The sequence below is a fragment of the Saccoglossus kowalevskii genome, chromosome 12 (genome assembly GCF_978046115.1).
Source record: "Saccoglossus kowalevskii chromosome 12, keSacKowa6.1, whole genome shotgun sequence".
NCBI classification, from domain to species: Eukaryota; Metazoa; Hemichordata; class Enteropneusta; family Harrimaniidae; genus Saccoglossus; species Saccoglossus kowalevskii.
This window is the reverse complement of record NC_140652.1, coordinates 12,375,379-12,392,670: the sequence shown is the minus strand read 5'-3', so window position 1 is coordinate 12,392,670 and position 17,292 is coordinate 12,375,379. Positions and strand designations below refer to the sequence as shown.

The 17,292-nt window shown below is 38.3% G+C and overlaps 1 protein-coding gene across 16 annotated transcripts in view; it reads right to left on the bottom strand.

Moving 5' to 3' along the window:
- LOC100371114 (CUGBP Elav-like family member 1) overlaps positions 1 to 17,292 on the bottom strand; it is a 161,463-nt gene that overhangs the window by 77,414 nt on the left and 66,757 nt on the right. For all 16 annotated transcript variants that reach the window (XM_085506416.1, XM_085506418.1, XM_085506423.1 and 13 more), the window contains exon 3: positions 3,130 to 3,293. In XM_085506416.1, coding sequence (XP_085362542.1) covers positions 3,130 to 3,162 — 33 coding nt within the window. In that variant the 5' untranslated portion in view covers positions 3,163 to 3,293. The remainder of the gene's footprint in view (positions 1 to 3,129; positions 3,294 to 17,292) is intronic.

Genomic DNA, 17,292 nt, shown 5'->3' with positions numbered 1-17,292 from the left:
ATGCGTCACTGATGACGGTTTGCATTCATTACTACAGCATCCGACCATCTACTAGTATATCCGAATTTCCTGTCATCGTAATTTCATGCTAGTATCAATCAACTTATGTTTTTCTTAAATTTACCACCAAGGGCGTGATTTCGGCTCGTGCCGAGCGTTCAGGCAGCAAATCTCGGCACGTGCCTAGTTTCGGTTCCAAGCATCCATCGGGACCGAGATTGAGTTCTTTTCGGCACGTGCCGACTCGGTCCCGACCGTTCACACACAATTTTCGGCACGTGCCGACTCGGTCCCGAGTCTCGGCACGTGCAGAGATCTCTAACGTGAACGCCACTATAGTGATACTGAATTAAAATTTCAATAAAAATACAGTGCTGTTTATGTTATATAAGCATAAAGAAAAGGTTTCCCATGACTTCTGGTGTTGTCCCCGGGATTGCTTGCTTTCCCTTTAACCTTTTCACCACCAGACTTTCTTGCCCAAATTTTTCTTAAGTTTTTTTTAATAATTTTAGAGCCAGCAGACAAAATTTGAGTCAATTTTCAGTTTTTACTCAAAAATGTTTCCATTTTTGTTCTAATCCTCTGAAGGAAAGAGCAGACTATAAATGGGACTATTTTGTGAATTTGTGATGAAAAGAGAACTGGTGGTAAAGTGTATAGAAGCACAGTAAAATAGAGAATACATGTATCTGTCTGTCTGTCTGTGCCTTAGAGGGTGGTGACTGTCTGCTGTATACGTGGTATTCTCTAAGACAAGCCTACGTCACAAACTGGTCAAAATCCCCTAAACATTGCCAGCAACCAATCACAGACTAGCTTAAACAATAGCTTTCCCTGACGATAATACTTAGCAACGTTATTTCCCCCGCGCTAACTTGAAAAATCTTTTGTTTTTGTCTCGTTTCCGTTCCGATCTGTCTTAGAGAATAAGACCCATATCATGCATGTCATGACAATCACTGCCCACAGGAATACTGTAGCATTTCTTTAAGTGCACCAAGACAATTGCCTTTCAAGCATTTATGTACTTCAAGCCTTACAATCACAAGCAGACTCATCAGTTGTGATAATTAAATTTAATAATAAAAGCACTGTGATGTTCTGAACTAAGTTACTCATTACGCTGAGTTTAGCTATTGATATTTAAATATATATTTTTTTATCTTCAGAATAGGCATGCCTATAACATTACGATTAATACACAACTTTTGATGTTACATTAATTTTGTTTAAATCTGAAAGAACAGAATGAGTTTGACCATTTTAAAAAAAAAAAAATCGACAGGCAACTTCAGCAAGCGCCACAAAATAGTTTGATTTATATTCTACTTTTGTGTCACAAGAAATGAGAAGCAATATTTATCTGTTTGGTCCGAAATTAAGATTGAATTTAGTGTAAATTACAGAAAATGTGAACAAATTTATTCAAATTTAAGGAGAAAAAATTTGGAGATAAAGACTTATTAGAGGTAATGTGACAATAAGGAACCCCTCCTCATAAATCATGAACAAATTGATGCTTTACCTCAACATACCATGAAGAATATGATGTTTCTTCCCTGGTTTTTATAAGACAAAAATGAAAAGGTCAAACTGCCATTGCTGACAAGGTACTAATTTAGGACAAAACAGGATTCAATGGTCAAGAACAATAGCAATGATAGATGTAAAACACTGTTTTTGAACCTCTATTACAACTGGTCACAATAAAAAACAAATTTAATGTAAATTTAAATAATAGATCAATGTGCAAGGAGGGAAATGGATCCTGAACATTTTGGTCACAAAACACACAATATGTAGTATCACAGGCTTAGGCAACAACAAAAAATAAAAATGTTTCAGGTCAGCCTCTTTTTCAAAATCAACACAATCAGAATTTTATTTTATTGTTTCTGAAATACGGTAGTAGACATATTTTATGAAAACGTTTTATTTTTTTTATCTTTCTAAAATTCTGACCAAAAAAAAAACTAAAAATTAAAGCCATGATGTGCATGTTTTTAACAGATGCGAGGTGAGCAGAAACACAATTATTTTTTTTATGTGCCTTATCAGTATGGTTTATGTTTACCCAGTTTAAAAATGTACATGTGTGACACAGTGAATCAAAAAGATACACTCTGAACTCCTGAGATAAAGTATTTATAATTAACTTAATTTGTCTGCACATGTTTTTCCCAACAGTCAGTAAAATTTAAATTAATTTTTTAATTACAAACGTCATACCGAATCCAATAAAATCATGAGAACAAGGCTGATGTATAAAAGGGAAAACCCACTGTTTCAATTGAATGATTTGTTTTCATCAGGGACATGCACAACTCTTCATCAGATAAACAGATTCATGTTTAAAAGAGGTAGATTCGAGATGCGTCTTTACATGCTCTAAGGTTGATAAAAATATACATCAAATATGAAATTAATATGGATTAATTTTCATATTACTCGAGATATTTTTTTTTTCATGACCATATCAAATATGTTGGCACCAACCCCTAATTAAATTTAAATGCAACAGATGTGCTTGCCCTCAAATAAAGAAACTACATAGTGGATTTATAATGATCAAAATCAGATACTGTATACAGTGATGTCATACTGCTATCAAACTATATACAGATCTATACGCAATTCCACATGGAAATTAAATATAGCAGAAAATTGATTTTACTTATTTTAGAGTACCCAATGTATTAGATCAGTTCATCAAAATATAGCACATCCATATAATAGGAAGATACCTAAGATAGTCGACAAGGGAAATTTAAACAACAATATGTTACCAATCAATTTTGAAATGTGCATCCCTTTTTTTTCCCTGCATAACATTAGCTTTTAACTGTATGCCAGGGACTGCTGTACACGGTTGTGGGTAATCACAGATTTATGCTGGAGTGATCATTAATTTTAATTACCAGTGACTTTAATCACACCCAAGAGAATTATGTTGATTGAAATAAAGTAGGAAATTCGTGTCATAGTTTGTACACTGGTACAATGTTTGCTCCACTCTCAACCCAGCTACTGCACTACAATAACACACTAGTTTGACCCTTAATGACTTCAATCAGCATTACAAAACACACATGAAAGAAAACACTCAAGCATGGCATACAAACTTACAGTTGCCTCTGAAAACTTGTCACAGTCCGCCATAGATAAGTCAAGCCCACGTTGAGGGAAACTGGCAGTGTAGAAAATCTCTGTATAATATATATCCAATGGCGAGAGCGATGAGACAGAGTGGGAACTCAAGACTGCATGTTGGTAGCACTGTACAGGCAACTCTGATTACATAATGAGAGAAGAAAAAAAGACAATGAGACCTGATAGATGGAACAAAATACCTGCAACAAACTCCCTAGCTTAGTGTTAATTGGTTCACATCCACAGGGACTCTTAACACAGTATATTTTAACAGTTCTGTGAAATGCTCACTGCCACATCACAGACAGTACACAATGGCAGTTTCACGTGCCAGATTACCAGCTTGATATCTTAGTAGTCGTATTTAATTATTGAAGGGCACTTGAGTACTTAGTATGTTGGAAAAAAGCCACTATCTGGATACAGTATGCAGGGTATTACAATATCTATAGTACTAGGGTGCTTTCCATGCCATACCAACAAGCTGATTAACAATTCTGCACTTGCAAAGCAGTTGAAATTCCAAATCAGCTTATAAATGTACCATATGGTGTTAGTAGCTATACAATACATATAATGCTGAGCTTTGGAAATTAAAAAATTATCAGTAACTGTATTATTCCAACATCATTATGCAGAGAGTCTTCCAGACCAGTAGCTTCATTTCAAGCCTTTTAGATGTACTTCCAGAAATTGAGAACTTATTTTTAATTACTTTGTTTTTAGCAGAAAAACTAGAGAAATAAAATACAGGTGAAAATAGCTTAAATTTTTCACTGCTTTTAATTTTCTCAAAATGATAATTAGATAAGCATTTGTGAGAATAAACTTTGAAAGTCACAGTTGACTAATTACTAATCCAAAATTAATTATCACTGTTTTGTAGTTTGCCCCCAACTCACGAAATTTGGCTCTAGTGAAATTTAATCAGCAAATACAGTACCACGTTCATTACTCAGTTTTACTGTAGAACACTACTCTCTGCTGATTGGTTTTATACCACACATACATGCTTACTGATTTTTATAAGTCATAAGTGCATGCACTGCAAGTAACAAATACAGTACAAGTTCATTACTGTGGAACACCACTATTTTTAAAAAACTAATTGGGCTATTTTTAGTAACTATGCATTTTTGCTAAATATAACAAAAAAATGACTTGACCTGAGCTTATTGGGAGCTGTTCACACAACCAAACTTGAAAAGACCTGAGGTTCAATATAAACAATAAACCATGACACAAGTAAAGATGTCACTGGACTGGAAGTCAGTAGAAGACAAAAGATTTTTTTGTTAGCGTGGGGGAAGACAAAGGTGTTAATCCTAAAATTCATTGCCTATTCTTGTTCGAATTGGTCCAGGCAATGTTTAGGGGATCGTGATGTAACTCACTCTTTGAGTATAGATTTTCATGGTGTGTGTGAATTTCATCCTGGGAATCATCAATAGGATCTTTCTTACAAAGATATTGTTGCCACTATATTAGCCAAATCAAGGTTTACTTGCTACTCTAGATTGAAGCATTAATTATTTACTGAAATGACAAGCCACTATTTTCATGTGAAGACGCAGTTTCCATTCAATGGAAAGTTAATGCCCATCAACAAGATTTGAAATTTGTGAACAAGACATCAACAATCAGTATGCTAAGTCATGAATAAATAATACACTATTTGTATACACCCATTACTTTATTCAACTAGAAACTAGAAAATAAAGTGTAAATTGGTGTTGGCCTTTCACAGGAGATTAACACCTTTGATACATAACTTTTGTTATACATATAGCAAATGATGGGCAAACCATTTAAATTACATGTTCTGTGACACTCTGGTGCAATCCTGGAAACTGTGAAGCCACGGTTCAAGAGAATACTCAAACTAGTCGATACAACAGCAAATAAGACGACTAAAAGATGGTGCAATGTTCTAGGCTAATATTTTTTTTTCTTAAAACGTTGCTGTATTTTGTTTTGTTTTCTCTTAAATTTCCCCTGCAAATTTGTTTTTAAATGTTTTCTGAGTAGACCACAGCACTAAAAAAAAACTTGCCCCCTTCAGAGTTTCTAGTGGTCAATGCGTAAATAAATACAGCTTGCTACTTCAGTCAACAGACAAAAAAATATGATGTAATCCAACTCAATTGAAAAACCACAAACTTAAGTAGTCTTACTAAGTAATACCAATCCCCAAGGCAGCAAGCCTTGTCTATTGTAGATAATACACCAAGTCTAATAATACATAGAATAGTTGTCTCACATAACTTGCTAAAAATGACTCAAGTTTGTGATTATTCAGTAGTCTAGCGAAATATGAGCATTGAGGTAAGGTATCAGGTCTTCATGCTACATACTTTATCTTCAATCACAAGCCACAATTAATTTGGGGTGATTGATTTTTTAATCATTTTTTTTTCTCCACTAGTTATTTAAAGAATACTGACAAATTCAGAGTAATAAATAAATTTATTATATCCATGGAAACAGATTTGCCATAAATTGATACTGATAAAAGAAATTAGCATAGTTATTTTCTTGACTTGTGGAAAATACAGTACACATTACCAATAAGTTTATATTTATATATATATATATATATAAACACACACACACACACAAATACACGTTATACACAAGTTAAAGGGGCACCTTCCAGTTGAGCCTTATCTCATAACAAATTTACTTTCTGGATTAAAATAATGGATAACAAAAGATAGATTAACATTGTAAACAACACAAACAATACTGTCCCACGATTCTTTGGTGCAATCCATGGGATTGAGCAGTTCCCCTTTAATTCCTCTAGCAACAAAGCATTTTCATGACATAGAAATGACGTAGATGCCAAGGTTGAAAGCAATGTCAATCACAGCTGCAATGTTAAAATTGGTAACGTCATTTAGAATACTGTATTTGCACTATTAAAAGTGCAGCTCTCGCAAGTGTACGAAAACCCACAATTTGTATTAATTGGATGTTGAATCATTAAAATAAACTTTGAAAATGGATACATCTTGTCTACATCTATAAGTGCATGTACTACTGTAAAATCTGTATTAGAAACCATGGCTTCCATTAAAATGGCACAATGTTATATAGAGGGGGTGCGGCTTCTATTAGAGCATCTACACATATGAGAAATGATGAATTTTTGGTACTCAATTATTCACAAAGAATGGGTGCAACTTCTATTAGGGATGTGGCTTCTAACACAGATTTTACGCTACTATTAGAGCAACTACAGTACAGTAACTGACCACAGATCAGAACAATCATCACTGAAGAACATTCCTCTGACCCATCGAACATTCAATTTAGCATGTTTTTGCTCTTCAAAGAGTCCTTTCTCTACCATTAACTATGGTTATTACATAGATCAAGGGAGAAGTAGACAATGGCAGGAAAGAGTTAGATACTATTTTAAAAACAAGGGCAAGCCTTGCGAATCTTCCACTTTCAATCAGATCTTGGTCATATCACAGGACACATAGACTGCATTTATTTAACAAATCATCAATTTATATACATGTACTAGTAAATAATTTTAGAATCAGTAGTGAGAATGACAAATTCATTTTCATTATGAGCAACAAATGTATGTCACTTCCCATAGCTCAGTTTATTAAGGCCAGTCTTAATACCGGACAGTGACTGTCTTGAATGAGTTGAGGGTATTACAAGTGTTTTGTATTTTTTATGTGGTGTACATGTATGACCATTTGTTTTGTTCTCCGAGAGATATTAAGAATTAATAAATATTATTATTATACACCTGTCACCATAAGTTACAGCGTGCCGTAATTTTGCAGTATTTTACGGGGTATTTTCATCCTATCATATTAGGAAATGCGAATTCTAAATATGGAATGATTATGCGCGTAAGCGTCATCTAATAATAAAAACATGGCTGCCACCAGGGTTTGACCGGACTCCACACAAAGAATTTCACTGATTCTGTTCTAAACTTTTTGAATTTCGGCATTCCCATGATGTATCCTTGAAAGGAAAAGATGTATAATAATAAGGTTATTACGAAGATACCTCAAACTATGCACTCAGACAGTACACTGTCGCATCGACCCGCTGTACTGTCTACATGCATACTTTGAGGTATCCTCGTAATAACCTTATATTATTATACTTTTAAGGTTTACTTATGTCATTCAGCATTTGTGTTTATCTAACACAACCTTAAATGGTAAATGATTTCTAATTAGTTGCATGGTATCACATTCACTGATTTATACTCTACAGCGCCATTAATCTTAAAAAGAAGAAAGTGATATCAATGAGAAAGTAGAGATAATGAGACTGGGAAGGAAAACTGTACAATCATCACTATTTTAAACTGATAAGCATATTTACTGAAGGGCTTCAAAGCTTGAACTTATTCTGAGGGCACCTAATTTCAAGGCCAAAATAAATTTTTTTGGGGGGGAGGGGAATTGTGAAGAGCATGTTTGACTCTTTGAAGGGTATCTTTGCAATAGTTTTTGAATTAGATGAGAGTGAACTGCTGCATCAAAGGTTATGCTGTTATTACAATTTCATGTCATATTTTAATATAATATTTGTTAGGTCCCCCAATAAATTTCGTGATTCTGATAACATACACATTTCAAAAACAGTAAGTTTTTGTGAGAAATTATTTGCTCAGTAGTCAACAAAACCCACATGGTTCAAAGATGTTTAGAGTTTTTTTCTTCTAATTTGTCCAAAATTTCGGGATAACAGTTAATCCCATTCAAATGCCATTGGAATTTTGCCGGGAAATCTTGTATGATATTGTAATCAGCCCTCTAGTGTGCAAGAATTTACACCTTTTGTTTGTGCATGGGCCAACAAAATTAAGCCCTGTCCCAACAAATGGCTTCAATATGAAATATAAATATATACGTAGTATACAACAATACTGAAATCAAATTATAGCATTACAGCTCAGATTTTGTTTAAAGAATCAATATTATTTACACCTACATGTATATACAATATGTTGTATGGGACCCATATCGAACAAGACATTACAATGAATGCAGCAAGGGTAAACCCAAGAAAAATCTAATTGGTGTAATTTGTTTGGATTGGAAAAGTGGACGATGCAAAGTACCAGTAACAACTTGACTTAATCGTTTCTTTCACTTGTAGGTTTTGCTATACCGGGGTACAAGTATTTCATTGCTTGGCTGAGGTAATACTGTAAAACCATTTATTTTCACTGACATATCACTATGTTGATGGTTTGAGCAATTTCACAAACTTGGCAGGGGAATAATGAATAATAGTTATTTCACAGTGACATGTTCCCATGGATTCAATTTAGCTGATTTTACATATCAGCGAAAATAGCGAAATTAAAAAGCAGTGAATAATTAAGATGTTTACAGTACTTGTTTAATTCTTCTAGATCTTCAGACATGGTTTGGTATTCTTTACAATTCAGAACATTTCTGGGATTGAGTAATAAAATAAGGTCTATCGATCACAAGCAGGGCAGCACTAAGCATGACGCCATACATATGGACAACGCAATAAAACTAAATGCTACAGACACCACACTATTAATGATTATCTTTACACACGCCATAGGCAACAACTTTAACCAGAAAGGCAGTAATGTTCTACACAACACAGGCACAAGGTGAAAGATTAATTACCAACACACTTCTATTACATAATTCATCATGTCTTGCATGTTTTTTACATTGGATTAGAGATTATCAGACTTGTGTCTTAGCATAGAATTAGTGTAACTTGTGTCTATATGTAACACATCACCCATGGGGTAGTGGGAGTGGGATCAGACCAGGGTTACATACCTCAGAAGGAATAAAATTCCATGTCATTTCAGACTCCATATCAATGAGATTCCAGGTTACCCGGTATTTTAGTTGTGAAGGAACAAAATGAATGCTCATTCAAGTTTCACATGAATCAGTGTAAACTTTCTCCCATTGAATTATTACAATCCAAGCACACATTGGAAAACCACATTCTCAGTGTTGAAATCAACTGTACATTTCACACAATACGGTAATGGAGAAGAAATCAACTTTCCCACAATTAAAATGACAGGATTATTAAATTTCATACTTTTCCAGGATTTGTTTTTTAAAAAAGGCCAAATGTAAAATTCAAAACTTTTTAAGGCCTGGAAGTGGAATTTGTTTTCGAATTCCAGTGCATTTCAGGCGGTTTATTTTGAAGCCAAGATTTATTCGATGATGGATGTGACTTTGGGAGAACCTTTGTTATGGTTTACAGGTGCTTGTGTTCAATCAGATCTGGTTGACACCTGAAATATCACCTTGCAATATTATATAGGAAGATGGTCAAAAAGCCCCAAGGTACATGTACCACTAGACCCAAACTTTTAAAACTAGCGCCGAAGGCGCATATTAGTTTTTATGTTTATATAAGAGATTGCATACTTACCTTTGGTTAATGAAATTTTAATTTCATAAACAAATGGGATAATTGCCAATTATCATATAATACTGGTTAAATAAAATCAAAATAACAGTGGATAGCTCCCGTAGGGGGCGTCCTTCCCCTGTCATCTGATTTGCATACTTCCAGATCTTTTTGACCACGATATTGATTCGTAGCTATTTATCTGGGGTGGTTTTGGGTGGGAAGGTAAGTATGCAATCTCTTATATAAACATAAAAACTAATATGCGCCTTCGGCGCTAGTTTTAAAAGTTTATTACAGAGTATTGCATACTAACCCCTTTGGTTAATGAAATTTTAATTTCATAAACAAATGGGACAGATTACCAGAGAATATCTCTTGGCAGATAAATACTACCCCACCTGATTATGGAATTGAAAAAATTCCATCCCCCCAACTGTATAACTCCCGCTAACTGAATAATTCTTGCAGTTGCGGAAAGTTACATGCCCTATTGTTTCGTTACAACTTGGCCTGTCACTAGGTAGCCTAACGAGTGTAGGCCCTGTGACTCGGCCGCTAGGTCTTTCAGGTAATAAGAGAGAAAAGTGTTGCTAGTTTTCCAGGACCCGGCTGCTAGCACCTGGGCTAAAGAAGCTCCGCTAGCAAATGCCAGTGTATTACCTATGCCTCTTAAGTCATGCATCTTGGCAGTGACTTTGCCTGCCTCTGTGCTCAAATACTTATCACTATAAGCGTGGTAAACCGTCTCTTTTACCCATCTCGCTAACGTGAATTTCGACGCCGCTGAGCTTTGTTTACCTTTTTGGTAACAAACGAACATCGACCTTTGACCCCTTCTGACCCCGGAAGTACGTTTCTTATAATAAGCTAGCGCACGTACCAGACAAAGAATTCTGTCTTGTTTTTCATTGGAAATATTGCTCAGTGCCGGGATAACGATCGGAGTCGCCGTCTCGTGCAGTTTCTGATTTTTTCCTCTGAATTTTACTGATGTCATTAAAATCGCTTTATCGGGATAAAACACCGTAAAATTGTCTTCAAATGACAGAGCGTGTATTTCGCTAACTCGCCTCCCTGAAGCGAGTGCTAGTAGAAAAACAGTCTTTTTCGTCCAGTCCTGTAGTGACGCCAATTCCTTCGGTTCGTATGGGAATTGTCGTAGCGCTTCAAGGACTACTGACAAGCTCCATGCAGGTGCTTTGTACCTCTCAATGGGGCCCGCCTGTGTAATAAAGCCCTTGAACAGATCGGAGATTGTCGGGTCATCCGAAATGTTTTTGTCTAGGCTTAGTTTGAGTACAGAGTTGATCGCCGATTTATAGTTTTCTACTGTCCCCGGTTTCAACTTTTTTTCGTTGATCAAATAAGAAAAAAACTCCGCTACTTGGGGCAAAGAGGGATAGAGTGGATGTATATCCCCTGCAAGACACCAATTACGAAATTTTTCCCAGTGGTATTGATACAATCCATTTGAGGAATCCCTAAGCCCGGCCGTCGTTGTTTGCGACACTTGGCTTGAAAACCCTTGCGCAATTCTAAATTGCTGGATAGTTTCCACACGTGAAGTTGGTACAGCTCCGGGTTGGTTGGTGTATAACCGCCGGGTTGTGTCAACGTAATTTCTTGTGGCAGGCTTCTCGGATGGTCCGTTAGCAGAGACAGCAGTAACGGAAACCAAGTCTGAGACGGCCAGTTCGGTGCCACTAGAATCATGTGCGAGTTCTCCGATTGTTCCAGTTTTTGTAACGTTCGGTGGATCAATGGAAATGGTGGGAATGCGTAACTGAACATTCCGCCCCACTCCATCTGAAGTGCGTCCCACGTCAGTGACTGTTTGTCCGGATAACGCGTCACAAAAACGGGACGTTTTTTGTTTTCCGGTGTTGCAAACAGATCTACCTGGGGTTCCCCCCACATGTCGAACACTAGGTTTACTGCCGTCTGTGACAGCTCCCATTCTGTGTCGTCGTAGGGTTTCCCCCGGGATAGCGAGTCCGCTACACTGTTTTGGACTCCCGGTATATGTTTGCACATCAGCTCGACTTTGTTTTGTGCACACCACTTTAGCACTGCTACAGCATGGTCGTTTAACGACTGTGATTTCGTTCCCCCTTCCTTGTTGAGGTAAGCTACTACAGTCTGATTGTCGGATCTTATTAACACGGCCCGGTTTTTTACCGCTTTTTTGAAGGATTGCAGGGAGAACTGCACCGCTAGCATTTCCAGTCGGTTTATGTGAAATTTCCTTTGTTTTTCGTTCCACTGACCGTGTGCAATCCCGTCCATGCAGTGCCCTCCCCAGCCCGTCATGGATGCGTCCGTCACCAACGTTACTGTCGGTTTCGCCTTGTCCATGGGAATCCCCGCCGTGAGGTTCTTGAGGTTGCCCCACCACGGAAGTGATTCCAGAAAGGCCGGTGTGAACAGTACCGGTTTTTCGTATTTTATCCCGTCCTTTGATAGTCGCATTTTTAACTGTGCGTCTAACACTAGGCGTTGGATCGGTCTGGACTGTAGCGCCGCTCTCGGTACTAAGCCCCTCATCGAAGTTAACATCCCCACTAGTCGCATTACCTGGCGTAGTGTGGCTTGTTTTTGTTTTAGAAATGATTGTATCATTTTTTGTACATTGTCGATTCTGTGCTGGGCTGGTCGGATCATGCCTTTCTCCGCATCCAGTTCCATGCCCAGAAAGACTATTTTCTGCGTCGGTATTAATTCTGATTTTTCCATATTTATCAGAAAACCTAGCTTTAACAGTAGACTGACAGTCCGCTCGGTTGATTGACAAATCAGGTTCCGATTTTGACTTTTTATCAGCCAGTCGTCTAAGTAGGGGTTGACGTCTGCTGCGTTCTTGTGCAGTAACGCCACCACTGTGCGTAGAACTTTTGTAAACAGAAGTGGGGCTGACTGACGTCAGGCCGAAAGGTAGGACGGTGTACTGATACGTTACATCGTTCACCACGAATCGTAACAAGCGCCTGCTTTCTGTGTGTATTGGTATGTGCAGGTAAGCGTCGGTCAAGTCGAGGGACGTCATCCAGTCCCCTTTTTGAATTGACGCTCTCACTAGTGCCGGAGTTAACATTTTGAACGTTTCTTTCTTCACAAATTTGTTCAACTCCTTTAAATCCAGCACCAGCCTGTACCCACCGTTGGATTTCTTGACGGGAAATAACCTCGAGATGAAAGAATTTTTCGGGTTTTGTACCCGCTGAATTACCTTTTTTTTGAGTAGTATTTCCACGCTTTCTTTCAGTATTGTTGACTGAGTAGAGCCCGGCTTCCCCGAAATACATGTTCTTTTTTTGCATTTCGGTTCTTTTATCAACGGTATTCGATACCCGTGTGTTATTATCGATATCACATACGGATCGTTTATAGTTTCTTTCCACCGGGGAATACATTTCTGCAGACGCAGTGCCACCGGCGTCGAGGGACTCACCAACCCTCGGTCGCTTGTGGCGGTATACATTGACATCGCCGATTTCTCCATTTCCCCCTGGAGTGAATGCGGCGTTATATCCCCGTTTAACGTCCTTCCCCCCCTTTTTTTCCAACCTGGAGGGGAGTAGGGACTCTGCCTTACGGGTTTCTGTTTTTTCACCGGTCGATGCGTCATTCTCCCTAGGTCCACGCATTCGGCCGGTTGTTTGTTTATACGATCGCCCACCGACCTGAGGTGCGGCCGACCGTGTTTTTGTTGTGCACGATTGAGTTCCCGCCATCCTGGGCACTGAACAAAATCGCTTAATGCACGATGTTTTGCACGACTTGGTTCCCGCCGACCTGGGCACTGAACCGAATCGTTTAATGCAAGTGGTATATGTGTAAGGGGATCTGTGGTTTGATTTGTTTGACAAAAATACTCGGAGACTTGAGTAATATTTGACATGTTTAATCGCACCTTGTTTTGATACATTACCATATTTGCTGACGTATAGTCAGGAAGACTTTTTAGTGTTACCAGTCTGTTTCGAGAATTGTTTATTCTGTCGCTGCTGGTTTTCACTTTTTCCTTTTGCCTGATTCGGGTTTGCCTTTGCGTTTCCCTTGGGCTGACCCGTAGTAGCTTGGTTAACTGGTTTCGCCTTGGTCGCGATGCTCTGTTTGTTATTAGCGGCTTGCTTGGCTTTAAAGGCGCCTTCGATCATCACACGGTTAACTTTTGCCGCTGCTTTCTCATTCAACTTAGAATTCACAGCGCTGAGTTTTCCGTCGAATAATTTTGGTCCCTCTGAAATCGATCGTCGCCAATTCGTTCTTGATTTCAGCGTTGGCGGCTGTCTTTAGCATAGCGGACCAAACTGCTGCACGGCGAGAGTGTTGAATAGTCGCTCGTAACTGGAGGTGACTCTGTATTATGTCAGCGTCGACGACGTTAGTCGCGACCAACAGCGGCTCTAATGTGCTAAACAGTTCATCCTTGGTGATGTTGCCCGTTTTGAATTTCGCTAACTGAATTTGTGTAGTAGTAGTGAAAAATTCTCTATGGCTTAATGCAAGAGAAGTGTCCCAAACGTTGTTTTCCAATCTACATAGCGTTGACTGGGACAGGCAATACGGGATGTAAACTTGTGGTTTGCCGAGTGGATGTTTCGTTATACTTCCTTCGGCGACCATTTCCCGGACGCATGGCTCCAGTTTCTGGTGGTTGTACGCCGAGAGGTCGTTCGTGCAGGCTGGCGTCGGTACCGACCGGTGTTTTCCACTCATCAGCGGGCGGTATGACTTTTTGGTAGCGTCTGCTCCAATCGTCCCGGTTAGTCCCCAAGAAGTCGTCCTTGGTGGCTGTAGCGGTTTTCTCGGTAACTTCACGATCCCATTTGCCTCCTCCGATCACGCGTTGTGTTATAGCAGCGCCCTGTGTCAGTCGGGGAGACCATGGTAGCATTGCTGAAGTCGTAAAAGTGTCCTTTTTCGGCAGTGTAGACAAACCGATCGAGAAACGTGGGGCGTCCGCCATCGGTGGAATCGGTAGAGGTAAGATTTTCTTGACCATAACCGCACCTTTCGTGATAGCATCGGAGCGGATTTTGAATTCGGGGTCCTCCTTGTCGGTACCACTCGCTGTTGTGGTTTTCGACGAGCCGGCCTCCCCCGCGTTGCTTGTAGCATCTTCAGTAGAAAAAATCACGCCTGCCTCAGCCAGTGCGTCTTCAACATTTTCTCGCACCACTGTTGTGTAGGATTTTTTCTTTTCCGCCTGGAGAGCGCTGACACTCCATGCTTTTGGTGGTACCTCTTCGTCTACTGGGTTTTCCAAAACTTTAATTTTTCTGGTCAGTAGATCCACCTTGTTCTGTAAATGAGCTATAACACTTTGCTCATTGTCAGTCTCCTTTGGACGTTTTTGGCTGGGTTCGTCTGCCAATAGTTCGTCCTCAGCGTTGGTTGGTACCAATGAAACCGAAGACTCCTCCAAATGACGTTTTTTGGATTTCTTCTTTCCTGATTTTCCCGTTGACTTGCGTAGGCGGGAATCTCAGTTCCAAGTTTCTATCGGCCAGGCGAGGCAAACACCGCAGTTGATGTGCCCATTACATTTTCTGCCACATGGAATGCAAATACGGTGATCATCGTAAGTGAGCATCGATATATGGCACTCTTCACACTTTCGTCCGAAAGTGTTTGAATCCGAAGTGCTGGGATGAACGGTGTTCAACTCTCCGGTATCCATATTTTCCGCCATCTTGAAACTGAAGGCGGGCTTTTGAGTTTCGTTACTAAAACTACAATTTTTTACTCAAGGTGACAAAGTACGAAGTTCTTGATGTCCACAAGAGCTTCCTGACACACTAATAGTTCGGTGGCTGTGTTGATGGGTGGTAACAATGTATTTCCACCGCAAAAACAATGATATTTTGGCAAGCCCAAATTTCAACCGTGAATCAATCTCGTGGTTAAAAATGGAAGTATGCAAATCAGATGACAGGGGAAGGACGCCCCCTACGGGAGCTATCCACTGTTATTTTGATTTTATTTAACCAGTATTATATGATAATTGGCAATTATCCCATTTGTTTATGAAATTAAAATTTCATTAACCAAAGGGGTTAGTATGCAATACTCTGTAATAAACTGGGAATATGGTTATTGTGGCACATGTACTGTCATGACTTGTAATATGCATGTACTTGTATAAAAAAAAAAAGTCAGGAGAGACAATAGTGACATTCAATGTTACGAGTTGTCCCCTTGGCACTAAATATTTATTAAACATGTCCAAAAAAAAATATTGATGTTCATGATTCAAGTACATGAGCAAATAGACATAATCAAGCTTCCTTTCCACAGAAACACAAACTTGTACATGTAAATAGAGATAGTTAACATACAACTTCACTCCCATGTTACCTGGTGGGCTGCTTCTGGCATCAAAAATTAATAGATTAAATGGAACTACACAGTGTCAGGGGAAATAATACTAGTAGTAAATTATCAAGAGAATAAACTGAGCAATGAATGATACATCTTGAGAGGTATCACTAGATTAGGGTTCAATATGGTGACATTTGATAATTGACAGCTTGCTTCTAACCTGAGGTAAGGCGCATGACGAGAACTAATGAGCAGGATTGTTAGCAAGATTAATTTTAGTTTATTTTCTTACTGGTTTAAAGTAATAGCCAGATTAGTTCTTTCAACAACAAGAATAGTATCCCATGTTTCCATGCTACAATCCCGGGGATTGGGAATCCCCTGGTAATAATTCAGTAATAATTTAGCTATTCTGAGTTACTATTGAGATGAGTGAAATGAGAATGGAGTGATCACTCTCACCTTAGAAGTTAAGGTCAGAACATATATTCCAGCAAAATTTACCTTACATAGGCTTAATAACAGCTAATGTATTAAAACTGAGGCATACAGGGTAAATCTAGGGTACAAAATGACAGAGGCCACAAAGGCCTTTGAATAGACCTGTGCTACCTGATTATGCATAGATGTCCATGATAAACAGTTTGGGCCTTGAAATTGTATGTCCTCAAAATGCCTGATTTAATTGTAAATCTAACCAACTCTGACAATGTTGCCCAACAATGTAACTAAGTACATAGCACTGCAACAATTATAAAATTTATTTTTTAAATCTACAGTCAAGGCATGTGTTGGACTGGACATGAATGATATACATGTACACCACCTGTGTAAACTGCTCCCTCTAGTGACAAAGAATTTCTGTGATGAAAATAGATAATCACAGTATTAATAGTTTTGCACTCAGTCACCAATAAAAAAAAATGGTGTTTTTTAAGAAATAAATTTACTATATTCTTAGCGTTGAACGAATAACAAAAAACATTAAAGAAAGCTTAGAAAGAACTCCCATGTGCTGAGAGAGAGTATTGGAGACACATTAAATACAATTCAAAATTACTTGTACTTCATTGAGATGGTGATGGAAAAGCTGAAAACTAATAATGCAAATCAGAAAATTAATATGAACAAATTTGAGTGTAAAACAATTGAGGTCTGCGCAATGTAACAGACCATCTATGTACCAAGTTTTATTAAAATGTGATTGGAACCAAAAAAAATTATGAATTATTATGCTAATTAGGGAATTAATATAAACAGATTTTAACTCCTAATTAATCAGGTTTGTACATTGCCCGAGAGCATCTTTGAACCAAGTTTGTGCTTTGTACATGGGAACTCAAAAACAGGGTAGTCAATTTGAATAAAATTGCTTTGTTCATTCTACATTACTGTAAAGGG